The sequence below is a fragment of the Scyliorhinus torazame genome, chromosome 1 (assembly GCF_047496885.1).
Source record: "Scyliorhinus torazame isolate Kashiwa2021f chromosome 1, sScyTor2.1, whole genome shotgun sequence".
NCBI lineage: Eukaryota > Metazoa > Chordata > Chondrichthyes > Carcharhiniformes > Scyliorhinidae > Scyliorhinus > Scyliorhinus torazame.
Genome location: NC_092707.1, coordinates 115,922,954 through 115,936,541, shown reverse-complemented (window position 1 = coordinate 115,936,541; position 13,588 = coordinate 115,922,954). Strand labels below are relative to the sequence as shown.

The 13,588-nt window shown below is 47.7% G+C and overlaps 1 protein-coding gene across 1 annotated transcript in view; it reads left to right on the top strand.

Moving 5' to 3' along the window:
• Positions 1-13,588, top strand: part of LOC140411167 (proto-oncogene tyrosine-protein kinase LCK-like) — a 209,056-nt gene that overhangs the window by 108,409 nt on the left and 87,059 nt on the right. Inside the window, exons 6-8 of the mRNA XM_072500249.1 lie at positions 3,105-3,208; positions 10,169-10,318; positions 11,806-11,958. Coding sequence (XP_072356350.1) covers positions 3,105-3,208; positions 10,169-10,318; positions 11,806-11,958 — 407 coding nt within the window. The remainder of the gene's footprint in view (positions 1-3,104; positions 3,209-10,168; positions 10,319-11,805; positions 11,959-13,588) is intronic.

The window sequence follows — 13,588 nt, the reverse complement described above, 5'->3', positions numbered from 1 at the left end:
TGTGCATAGAACCGTTATAATGATGCTAACTCAGCAACCAGGAGGTCATCGAGCGGTGCATCTGTGTTCTCAAGATGCGCTTCCGATGCCTGGACCGCTCTGGTGAGGCTCTCCAATATAGACCCAGGATGGTCTCGAGCACGTGCTGGCCTGCTACATCCTTCATAACATCACATAACAGCTGGGCTACATGCTGGAGGAGGAGGAAGAACTGCAGCCCTCATCTGACGACGAGGACAATGATAGTATCCAGGAGGATCTGGGCATGGAGTCTGGGCTGGCAGGGCAGGCCACCCAACATGTGGCCTAGAGCCGTCGTACATGGGACAACATTATCAACTCCCGATTTATCAACTAAGAGGCCTGGTTACTGGCAGCTCTGCTGACCCATCTCACCTCTTGCCCCTCCCCATATTTCAAACTGCACCCCCTCACACAGATGCCACTTTCTCCAGAGCCTCTTATCCCTTCCCAGTACCACAGCTCCCACTCCGAGGATCCTGAAAACATCACTACAGGGTGTTGGCCCTGGGTAGGCAGTACCAGCGGATCTTATCTACTGGATGGAGGATGGTGATGACTCACTGTGAGACGAGCTCTGCAGCTCCTCATTATCTGACAAAGTCTGATTCCTGTCTTTAGGATAACATATCACTGTCCACCTGGGTGATCCCTGCTTGTGTGCTGGTCATTCCTCCTCACAGGTCCAGTGGGGGGTGAATGTTGATGGAGTTGGTAAACAGTTAGGGCTCAATCACCGGGGATGCTGTCATACAAGGCGGGCATACAGTGCTGCCCCCATGCCTTGCCACTTCTCGGTAAGGGTGTAAGCATGTGGGACTTTCATGTGTCATGGGCGCCCTGCCCCGAGCCACCCAAAAACTGCACAACACCCAGCCCCAGCCCATCCTTCACATCCGTGAGACAAAGGTTAGCGGCAGATCGGACTGGTGGTGCAAAAAAGTGTTTCATTGTGTGTATTTCCAATTGTTGTGCCCCTTCTCCTTACTATCTTCTATCTACTACACCTATGCCAATTTAAGTGTCATCTATCTTCCTAATATTTCATGCCCGACCATTCCTTCTCGGTGTTACCCCAGGCAGCATATCAGAATTGGAGGCAACTTGCTGCTTGCCTCGCCCTCTGCCCTGTGATACCCTTGACAGTCGTCCTTTGGAGGGCTTGTGCCTAGATGGGCCTGCTAACCTTTGGGTGTCACAAGGGATGAAGTGTCATCCTGTCCTGTCCACTGCTCATGAGATGTACCAGTGTCAGGTGGGGGGATTCGGAAGTGCTGTGGTGTTCCAGCACCTCCCCTGTGAGAGGTGCCGTCATGGGCCCCATCATTTCCTCCTCCCTTGGGGTGCGTGCTGGCACCTGGGCTACTCCATGGGACGGAGGTGAGGCCAGAGTGAGCTCCGGAGGTGCCAGGTCACCTGGCGCTACCAGTCCTGGAGACCTACCCTCGTCTGAATCCTGGTGTTGATTCCCTCAGCCATGAAACACTGGGGCTGGGACATGTTCCTCAGTGAGTGAGCCTTGGCCCTCACTGCCTCTGTCATGTCCCTCACTACCTCGGCCATGTCCCATTGTTACTGTGACACGTCCCTCTGTGACTGGCCAAGATCAGTTAGCATCCAGCCAATGCTCTTGATGCCCTCAGCATGACCCTTTGTGAATGGGCCAAGCTCTGGAGAGCCACATCAATGTCCATCCGTGCTTGGGACATGGCCGCCTATATCCGGGCTCTCCTGTCTTGTGCCCTATGTCTTGGACATCCTGGCACATGGCTCTGACATCTTTCATAGAATTTACAGTGCAGAAGGAGGCCATTCGGCCCATCGAGTTTGAACCGGCTCTTGGAAAGAGCACCCTACCCAAGGTCAACACCTCCACCCTATCCCCATAACCCAGTAACCCCACCCAACACTAAGGGCAATTTTGGACACTAAGGGCAATTTATCATAGCCAATCCACCTAACCTGCACATCTTTGGACTGTGGGAGGAAACCGGAGCACCCGGAGGAAACCCACGCACACACAGGGAGGATGTGCAGACTCCGCACAGACAGCGACCCAAGCCGGAATCGAACCTGGGACCCTGGAGCTGTGAAGCAATTGTGCTATCCATAATGCTACCGTGCTGCCCCAGGCCTTCCAACGCGGACGCCACCCTTGCACTGCTGGCCTGGGTGCCACACATTATCGCTAGCATCTCCTGCATCTGAAGGCGGTTAGACTCCTCCGGCTGTACTTGCAGGTGCTGGAAATTTGCTGACACCCCCACTTGTAGATTCTGGTTCATTTTCTGCATCTGCAACAGTGATGGGATCATACTTTCCAGAAACACAACAGCTGTCGCCCAGATATGGGGTCTCTGATATGGGTCAGGTGGGATGATGGTCAATTGGGGGAGGGGGGGGGCGGGATGACACTCATGCGTGATTCATAAATTCCTGTGGTGGTGAGGGGGGGGGGAGGATGATGCCTCTACTTGTCAGGGGGCTGGGTGAGAGCAGGATTTGTATTGTAGGGGGCGAGGGGGCCAGCCGCTGTACCATGCTATTGGGCCACCCGCTCAACGTGGGACAGCGAGATTCGGAAAGAGATTAGGAACAGCATCTAGGGAGCTCCCCACCATGCATACATTTGCATGGCAAGAGTGAGCGAATCGCTCCAGAGCATTGCTCTTATCACCAGCACAGACCAGGTGCGATTCTACTCTGGCAGGAGAATATAAAGCGGAGAATCCCAGCCTCCATTCCTCTCCACAGATTCTGCCAGACCCGCTGAGCTTTTCCACTCTACTTTTTTCTTCTGCATTTCTCTAAGGTTAATCATAAGAGGTTCGGCTGATTGTAACAAGTGTGATTCCAACGTTAATCCCTTGATATTTTAACCTTTTTAACTTAGATTTTATTCCCTTCTTTATAATTTGCACATTTATTCCCTGCTTTTATCATACTAATTGGTTCATAAATATATTTGCCAGCACTGTGTTTACCTATCATTGGTATTCGGCACCCTCCAGGAGTACTGGTTAAGCTCAGAATTATTGATGTGTTTCGTCTTTGACTAATCGTCAATGGTTTCATCTTTCTAGGTGGTTCTTTAAAAATTTAGGCCGGAAAGAGGCTGAACGACAACTTCTAACATCTGGTAATACACAAGGTTCCTACCTGATTCGAGAGAGCGAGACCACTAAGGGTATGTTTTAAAAGATGACCCACTGAGGTGGTTCATTCTCTGGTGATGTCTGTTTCTTACTGATGTAATAATTGTCAGATCACATCTTTACATGCTGACTGAAGAACATTGCAAGCTTGGTTCTGGATTAGCCTTAGTTATTGATCGATCATAATATATATATACTATGCAAGGCATAAAACATCCGTGTAATTAACTACAGATAATGAAAAGACCAGGTTTAATCTGCTGTATTAATCCTTCAGCTGTCACACCAACACAGAAATACGATTTAGGGTGCGATTTAACAGAAACATTTCCGAGTGTCATTTTGGCGCGATTGGCAGAGCTGTTTCTCGACAGCCACGTTGGCGAGATCACGGCTCGTATTTCATGGCACTTAGTGCCGAAAATGAGCCCCCAAGAGCGTCTCGCAATTACTGGCTGTCTCACCGTCTGATTTGCAGGAGTCGCGCCTCAGCATGTCGCCGCTAACAAGGAGGAGATGCTTCTAAACGCTCCCTCACATCTCATTCCCAGTCAACACACAAGCATGGCAGCTCACAAACATGCTCCTCACTTTGGAGATGCCGACCTGGACAGGCTTCTTGACCCTGTGAATGAGAGACGGGACATCCTGTTCCCCCGAGTGGGTCAGAGGGCCAGCAGCAGGGTCACCAATACCACTGGGAGGCAGTGGCAGTGGCTATCAGTGCAGGCAACATGATCAGGAGGACCCGCATCCAATGTTGCGGAAGACCAGTGACCTCCACCGAGCTGTAAGGGTAAGTTACCACTTCTCTCCTGGCATCAGTTCCGCTTGTCACCCCACAAATAGCCCCCACTGCCCCCCCCCTCTCCCCAAATCATTGTCTGACACCTCGCACCCTCCCCATAACTGATCTTTGTGCTAGTTCCTTAGCGCCCCATGGCATCCACCAGCACAACTCCTTTATGTCCAGGTGCGCTGCCCACACATGCCACCTGCTATAGACCCCCGATCGATCAAGGATGTGGCTCACAAATCCTTCTCTTTATCCCCGCAGGAGAAGATAGCCCATAATAAGCGGGAAAGGGCCAAGAAGGGGGCGGAGTACCAGAGATCCGAGTCCTCATCCCCTATGAGGAATGGGCCCTGGAATTTGCGGGATTGTCTGAAGAGAGAACAGTCACTGACAGTGAGGTTGGCCTGCACCGCAGAGGTGAGGGTCCACTGCCCCTTCACCCAGAAGACCTGTCTCAAGTGACTTGTTCATGTCACTTCCCTTCCCTTACACTGACCACATGCCCACTGTCCCGCAGGATCTCCAATTGATGCACCAACAAGGCATCACAGTTATCACCCTCACCTTCCAACAGCGCAGAGACACACACCTCGGTGGGTGACATTAGTGAACAGGCTTCTGGGGCACAATCTGGCGAGCACCACACAGTTCCTGATGCACAACTGGTGGAGACAGGAATGTCCAAGGGAGCCAGCAGTCTGATGCCGAGTCTCTGGGCAAGGTTATCCAGGAGCTGATGTAGATGCTAGGACACGGCTGTGAAATTCAGAAGGGTATGTCAGCGTTATTCCAGTGAGCGAAGAGCCGATTGGAGGAGTCCCAAAAGCTACAGGCATAGCAGATAATGTTGACAATGCATGGCACTGAGGCCAACACTGCTAGGGTGGCGACTGCAGTGGAAAGAATGCAGCACGAGGTCAGAGTCTTGTGCAGTGGTGTCCAAGCCGTGGGGCAGTCAGTGACAACGAGTGAGGGCCTCAACAGCATGTCCCAGTCACTGGGGGACGTGTACCAGATGCAGGTGGACATTGCCGAGGCACTCCAGAGCATGTCCCAGGTGCAGGTGGTCATTGCTAGAGCACTCCAGAGCATGGCCCAGTCACTGAAAGGCATCGTCGAAGGCGTCAACACCATGGTGCAGACATCAGGGAGGTGCCAGGACCGGCAGGGCCAGATGATGCTGTGGCCTCTGGAGCTCACTCCAGCTGCCCCTCCATCCCATGGAGTCCCACATGGCCCTAAGGGTGGGAGGAGGGAGCGTTGGAGCTTGACCAGGTGCCTTCCACCAGGGAGATGGTTGCATCCTCCCCCCGACACCGGCACGTCTTCAGGTCAGCAGGCAGACCCACGTAGCACGGCGATGCCAATGACAATGGTAGGTCCGCCCTCCGGCTCCAGGCACTCCACAGCATGCTTGCCAAGGATATTAAAGGCCACAGGGTGCGAGAAGCAGCGGGCTGCCCCCACCTCCGATCTGCATCCCGGGGACACACCTAGACATAGTGGCAGAGCACGGAAGCTTAAGAGGATTGGGGATCATTGATTGAGCACTTGAGGTGGGGGAGGGTAGCATGATCTGTACCTCGGGGCAATAAGGGTTTTGAATGTTCACAATTAAAAAATGTTACACCTGATACATGCAAAGCCTCGGTCACATTATTCTTCACAGCGTGCCTGCTTGCACCCCACCTCCTGCTGACCTTTGCTCCTCCCACCCCTTGCCCACTGGACACAGTGATCCTACAGTAAGAGCCCCCGCTGCAGACCTTTTGCGGGTGATGGGTGTGAGCGCGCTGCCAGCAGAAAGACAGGTGTCAGACTATGCCAGAGACTGAGGAGCACCAGAGCTAACCTCACAGCGGGTTATCATCAATGATCAATGTGGGGAGGGGAGAACATAGATTAACATAGAATTTACAGTGCAGAAGGAGGCCATTCGGCCCATCGAGTCTGCACCGGCTCTTGGAAAGAGCACCCTACCCAAGGTCAACACCTCCACCCGATCCCCATAACCCAGTAACCCCACCCAACACTAAGGGCAATTTAGCATGGCCAATCCACCTAACCTGCACATCTTTGGACTGTGGGAGGAAACCGGAGCACCCGGAGGAAACCCACGCACACACGGGGAGGATATGCAGCCTCCGCACAGACAGCGATCCAAGCCGGAATCGAACCTGGGACCCTGGAGCTGTGAAGCAATTGTGCTGTCCACAATGCTACCGTGCTGCCCAACACCAAGGGGTGATTGGGGGGAAGGAGGGATTAGGGGAAAGGGGGTGAGCTGATGGCAAAGCCTCTTCCTTTAAGAAACAGGTGAGGATGAGGGCCTCCCTTGCCCTCTGGGCATGCGGTCCCTCGCCGCCGCCTGTCATCCTCCCTCCTCCTCAGGCAAGTGCCTCCTCCTACACCTCTGGCATGTCACATCACTAATATGCCAAGTTGTGGAGGGCACAGCAGATCCCAACAAAGCAGGAGACCCTTTGGGGGGTGTACTGCGTTGCACCACCAGAGCAGTCCAAGCAACGGTTATCAATTTTGGCCAAAAAAATAGAAAGGCAAATTATTATCTAAATGGAAATGGAAATTATTATCAAAATGCGTCTGGGCAGACGGATCCGGGTGTCTTTGTTCATGAATCGCTGAAAGTTGGTGTGCAGGTACCGCATGTAATTAAAAAGGCAAATGGAAAAATCTGTACAAACTGTGTAGCTGATTGTTGGGAAGAATGTTTCCCGGGGTGTTTATTTGCTTTAACCTACTTTGAAACAAGTTTGAATAAAATGCGTTTTTAAAAAAGGCAAATGAAATGTTAGCGTTTATTGCAATAGGACTGGAGTATAAAAGTAGGGAAGCATTATTGCAATTGTATAGGATGTTGGTGAGACCTCATCTGGAGTATTGTGTCCACTTTTGGTCTTCTTATTTGAGGAAGGATGGGATGGCATTGGAGGCAGTTCAGAGGAGGTCCACCAGATTGATTCTGGGGATAAAGGGTTGATGTATGAGGAGAGATTAAACCGTTTGGGTTCATACTCGCTTCGACGTTTAGAAGGATGAGAGAGGAGCTGATCGAGGTGTATAAATACTAAGAGGGATTGACTAAAGTAAACGTAGAACAAATCCCCCCTCTTGTGGGGCAATCCAGAAGGAGAGGACACAGATATAGGTTGTGAGGCGACAGATTTAAAACTGAAATGAGGAGGAACTACTTCTCACAGAAGGTGGTACATTTGTGGAACTCGCTGCCCCATAGTGTGGTGGAGTCTGAATCATTAAATGGTTTCAAGAAAAAGATAGATATATTTCTAATTGAAAACATGGGTTAAAGGGATATGGGGAAGAGGTATGGATGGGGATTTGAGACCAGGAAGAGATCAGCCATGATCTGATTGAATGGCGGAGCAGGCTCTCGGGACTGACTGCCTACTTCTGCTCCTAATTCCTATGTTCCTAAGTTCCTATGGGAATCACATTTTGAGCAGTCCAATACACCTATGACAGCACAGGTAACAAAATGCAACTGTAAAGAGCTCACAGAACTAGCAATGCCAATTACCTATTAGCAATAGCCTTCCGCTGTGTAGCCAGAGGCTGCTCACAGTCAAAGGGAGTTAAAGTGACCGTCAGCATATAACCATGAACAGGGCTCTTGGCCTGGAAGTGTTTGGTGGGACAGACAGGCAGCAGTTGTGGTTGCCCCTGTTATAGGTATACACAATTTGGGAGATGGCCTGTCGGACCCACAGACACTGAACCCCTCACCCCAGTGAACCCCAAATGATGGCACCCAGCACCCCCCCCCCCCCCCCGACCAGGCCCACCTCCTTCGATCCCCTGAGCAGCCATGATGATTGATAGATTCCCATTTTCAAATAAGAGTGCTAAACGGCGCCCATGTGAGCTCTCGCTGGGAAGCTGGTTAGTTCCCGGGAGGGCGTTAGCTTGATGAGATGAAGATTGCTTTTCATTTGTCTCAATTGGTGTCTCGCCATGTCTAGGCAGGATCCTGAACCAGCCAATGGGAGCGGGCCAGTTAAATCGCGAAGCAATTGGCGCCTGACGTGGGTCCCGATTTTTGCCTCTCCTGTGATTTAACCGCCGCGCACGGTTCCGCGCCAAGTGAAATGTAGCTGTTAAACCACACTCAATAGTTTTATTTGAATGCTGTTTTCAATTACTTGCTTTTGTATATTATTAGATATGTGAATAAATGCACAGCTTTAGTCGATATGGCAATACAAATAAAGCAGTTGTCCTGACTTTTGTCCTGACCAAACAGTTAATGCAATAAATTTGAGTTGCTTATTTTTTACCAAATGTGGTTAAATAAACATATCTGGCCTGACTGTCCTGTCTTTAGTGCCTGCGATTTCCCAAATTGTAATGACAGAAAAAGAGTTCAAAAATATGATTGTTCCGTCCCATTGCCCTGAGATTCTGTGGCTTCTCAAGGTGACCGGTTTCTACCTGACTTTGGAGTTGCATTGGTGCAGGTGACATCTTCAGGTATAACTGAAATCGGACAAGAAGTTTCTAATGCCTTATTGAAAAGGCATCCATTTCTAAGGACACCTGGGGAAGCTGGAAGTGGCCTTGAACCTTTTGGTCTCACAGATTAGAGGGTCTGAAAGGGCCAGAAGGTCCTGAAGCTGATGGCCCGTCCCTTGGCTTCAGTCCTCTCAGCTCCTAACCCAGTTTGCTCAGCCATGAGCCTATGCTGTTGATGATAATTATCTGATTTAGATGGCCTGAGACCTGGACAAGTACAGTGCCAAGTTGGGACCAGAAAAATCAGCCCCAATGTTGTTATATACATAGCATTATAATTAAACAAATAATGCAGCAACTATCATGTTGTGCTTGGTGGCCATGCCTTCAGCTACCTGGGCCCTAAGTTCAGGAATTCCCCCCATAAATCTCGGTCTCTTTCGACCTGTCATTCCTCCTTTAAGACACCCCTTAAAATATACTTCTCTGTCCAATTTTCTTTAATTGTCTTTCATGGCTCATGTCTAATTTTACTTTATCGCAATCCTGTGAGTTACCTTGAGGCTTTTATTGCATTGAAGGCTGTTGTTGTCATCGATGTTGGAAAGTCTGTCCCTCAATCAGCCATTAGATCAAGTGAGAATCTTTTTGCTGCATTGAAGTAAACCCTCTCAGGCCTGATACAGGACACATTAGACGCAGGGGGAAGAACTCTCTTCTCTATCTAAGATGATATCTCCAATGTGAATTCTTCCAATTTATCATGGTATCCAGCCTAATTTTCTCTTGACAAAAATAACTAATGGAGTTAAAACTTGGGCCAAATTAAAGTTACAAATGAACACATGAATTAGGAGCAGGATGAGTCCTTTCAGCCCCTCAGGTCTGCTCCACTATTTGATAAGATCATGGCTGATCTGCTTGTGCCCTCAACTCCATTTTCCTGTCTGTCCCCCTTTGACTCTCTGGTCAATCAAGAATCTATCTAACTCAGCCTTAAAAATATCCAATCCCACCTCCACTGCGCCCTGGGGAAGAGAATTCCATATAAACAACATTCTGAGAGAAACAGATTCTCCTTGTCTCTGTCTTCAATGGGAGACCCCCTATTTTTAAACCATGTCTCCTAGCTCTAGTCTCTCCCACAAGGAATCCTTTCACAATCCACCTCGTTGAATCCCCTCAGGACCTTATATGAACTATAGAATCCTTACAGTGCAGAAGGAGGCCATTCTGCCCATTGAGTCAGCATTTTCCCCCTGAAAGACCTCTCCACCCAGGCCCACTCCCTTGCCCTATTCCCATGACTCCACCTAACCTGCACATCCCTGGACAAGAAGGGTCAATTGTATCATGTCGAATCCACCTAACCTGCATGTGAGAGGAAACCGAAGCACCCGGAGGAAACCCACGCACACACTGGGAACAAATGCAAACTCCACACAGTCACCCAAGGCGGGAATTGAACCCGGGTACCTGGTGTTATGAGGCAGCAGTGCTAACCACTGTGTCACCTTAATTTTGTGTTGTGGACTTGTGCCCACTAAAAACTGAAGATACACAAACTCACATTGGACCCTAAAAAAGACAAGCTACTGAGATAAATGAACAGCTCAAACCTATTCTATTATTTTATTGATGATAATTAGCAGCAGAAAGCAAAGTTCATGCATTGTATTTTAACATATATTTCTTATGAATGCAGGTTCATATTCACTGTCTGTGAGGGACTTTGATTCACAACAAGGAGACGTGGTGAAGCACTATAAGATTCGCTCCTTAGATAAGGGAGGTTACTACATATCTCCCCGGATAACCTTCAGTACTCTTAATGAGCTGGTGAACCACTACTCATGTAAGTCCTCTACTAGGCTGAGCACCCATACTCTCAACAAAGTACACATGGAAAATATTTTTACAAATTACTAGCTTGGGCAAAAGGAGACATTTGAAGTTTTTCAGGTATCTATGTGTTTACTACTTCAAACAGCTGTTTTTATGGCACTGAGCTGTAGCTGTTGTGAAAGTATCTCTGAGGGTCAAGTGCCAATTAACTGTGTAGAGTAACTTGCCGGGTGGGAAAGCGTGCGTGAATTGGTCATTCTGTGTTCACTGGCTGAACCAGGGTGGCAGAATTTCAATATTTGCAGACTATATAAAACTCGGAAGCATTGTAAACTCTGAGGAGGACAGCGTAGAACTCCAAAAGGACAAGGAGTCAAGCTGCTAGAACCGGTGGACAGATGCAGATGATGTTTGCTGCTGAAAAATATGAAGTGATTCATTTTGGTCTGAAGAACATGGGGAGACAATAAAAAATAAAAGAGACATTTCTAAAGGGAGTGCAGGAACAGAGGGACCTGGCTGTACATCATTGAAGGTGACAGGGCAGGTTGAAGTGAATTAAGCACAGTATCCTGGGCTTTAGTAATACGAGCATAGAATACAAAAGCAAGGAAATTATGCTAAATTTGTATAAAACACTAGTTCAGCCTCAAGTGTAGTATTGCGCCCTGTTCTGCATGCCACACTTTAGGAAAGACATCGGCGACATGCAGAAAAGATTTCTAAGGATGGTTCCAGGGATGAGGAACTTCAATTAAGTAGAGAGACTGGAGAAACTGGGATTGTTTTCATTGGCGAAGAGGAGGTTGAGAAGATATTTGATAGAGGTATTCAGTATCATGAGGAGACTGGACAGAGTAAATATGGGGAAAATGTTCCCATTGGTGAAAAGATTGAGAAAGAGAAAGCACATGTTTAAGGTAATTGGCAAAAGAAGCAATCGGCAGTAGTGACATGAAGAGAATCTTTTTTTCACACAGCGAGTGGTTTGGATTTAGAATGTACTGCCTGTGGTGGAGGCAGATTAAATTGAGGCTTTCAAGAGGAATTGGATTACCTGATAAGGAAGAATGTGCAGGGAGAAGGTAGGGAACAGTACTAGCTGAATTGCTCCTTAAGACAACCAGCACAAACAAGATGGGTCTTCTTCTGTGCTGTGGTTCAATAACTCATCTGTTGATATTTTTATGTTTGTTGACTTTGAATAAGCCCAAGTTGCAAACAGACGGGGGCCAAATCTAACATTGTGGCCCAATTATGTGGTGGGCATCATAATTGTCGTAAATGTAATTGAAGTTTGGCCATTAAAATGGTGCTGGTCTTGTTCCCGACACAATCTCTGGGTTGGCTGCCCATTCAGGTTCACACGGGCAATAACCCAACACAGAAGTAAAATTAACTCTGGGGATTTAGACCCGTTGCAATTATGCTTTTTTAATTGTTGAAATTGTCAAAGATCGGATTGTTGAATTTTTGAGCTAATTCTCTCTTTTGCAGATAACACGGATGGTTTGTGTCAGTGCTTGAAAAAGCCTTGTCAGACTCAAAAACCACAGAAACCATGGTGGCATGATGAATGGGAGGTCTCCAGAGAGTCACTGAAACTGGTGGAGAAGTTGGGTTCAGGGCAATTTGGAGAAGTTTGGATGGGTATGTGAAGATGCAAATTACAGCTCCTCTCTTTTCATGTGGCCTGATACACTTCACTACAATGATCACTTGTTTCTCTGCATGTAATTGGAAATAACAGCTACATGGACTGAATTCAAATAATTTATAGACAAAATAAAAACAGCAAATTCTAATTCTGAGAACAGGTAAACTCTCAATTTGATAAGCACCCTATTGCATTCCTACCTTTTCAACACAGTTGCAAACCCCATTGGGAAGTTTGACAGCCCTTGTGAATCACTAGCTAAAGGCAAAGGGTTTTATCACATGTTCAGCTTAACAGTTACCCACAGCAGTTACACAGTCACTGCCTGTTTTCACTTTCAACAGTTATTTTTCCTTTTAGAGCTTCAGTCCCCCATACATGCATCATATGGCAAAATAATATCCTTATTAATATAAGGGTATTATATAATATCCTAAATGGTGAAGTGGTTCAGGACTGAATAAGAACAATGTTATTAATGATAGTGTATCCAGGAGAGGGAAAAATCAAAGAGCAATATCCATAGAAAATTCTACCACAGTGTAAAAGGTGAGGTAAAGTCACTGTAGTCCCAGATGACCAAAGGCTGCTTTCTCCTTTGAGGAGAGCTGACTGGTGGTGGTTTAACCTGAGTTAAACGCCTCAGGTGAAGGGTGAGGTTGGGAAGGCGGAGCCTTCATGAAGAATCTCATCATAGTGTAAGCTGCAGTGGACTGTGGTAAAACAGAATCTATGTCAATAGAATTTGGAATAGGATGGGAAATTGTTCAATTCTCAATATTATAGATTACCAAACATTAGAAATCAAATAGCAAAGAGAACCTTCAGAGAGAACAATAGGGCAACTATATTTGGGGGATTTAACCAATGCAATATAGACTGGGATAAAGTTAAGACATATCGAACAGATTTTGCAATGGGGCTTTTGTGCTGCATCAACATCAAAGTGCATTTGTTACTCATAGACTCATAGAATTTACAGTGCAGAAGGATACGATTCGGCCCATCGAGTCTGCACCGGCTCTTGGAAAGAGCATCCTACCCAAGCCCACACCTCCACCCTATCCCCATCACCCAGTAACCCCACCCAACACTAAGGGCAATTTTGGACACTGAGGACAATTTAGCATGGCCAATCCACCTAACCCGCACATCTTTGGACTGTGGGAGGAAACCGGGGAGAACGTGCAGACTCTGCACAGACAGTGACCCAAGCTGGGAATCGAACCTGGGACCCTGGAGCTGTGAAGCAATTGCGCTAACCACAATGCCCCCGTGCTGCCCTTACTTTTTGATTTGAAATGGCCTTAAATACAGAATAAAGATGTCATTGAAATATCGACTCCACATAACACAACCGATAAATGGAGACTGGCTTCTGTTCTACAAACAGAACTCATGAGTAAATCAGGTTACCATGGCGAAATATGATAAATTTGAATAAGTAAAACCACTCGACTGTGATACAGAAGCACTTATGGGGATGGTAACGGATGTTTGATTTTATCACATACATCCTGCTTAACCCCTTCACTGCTTGCATGAAACTGGAAAGAGGTCCACTTGATTTACGGACGAAATAGCTGAATTGGCTGCTCCCTTAGTATTTAAATCCCAACACCT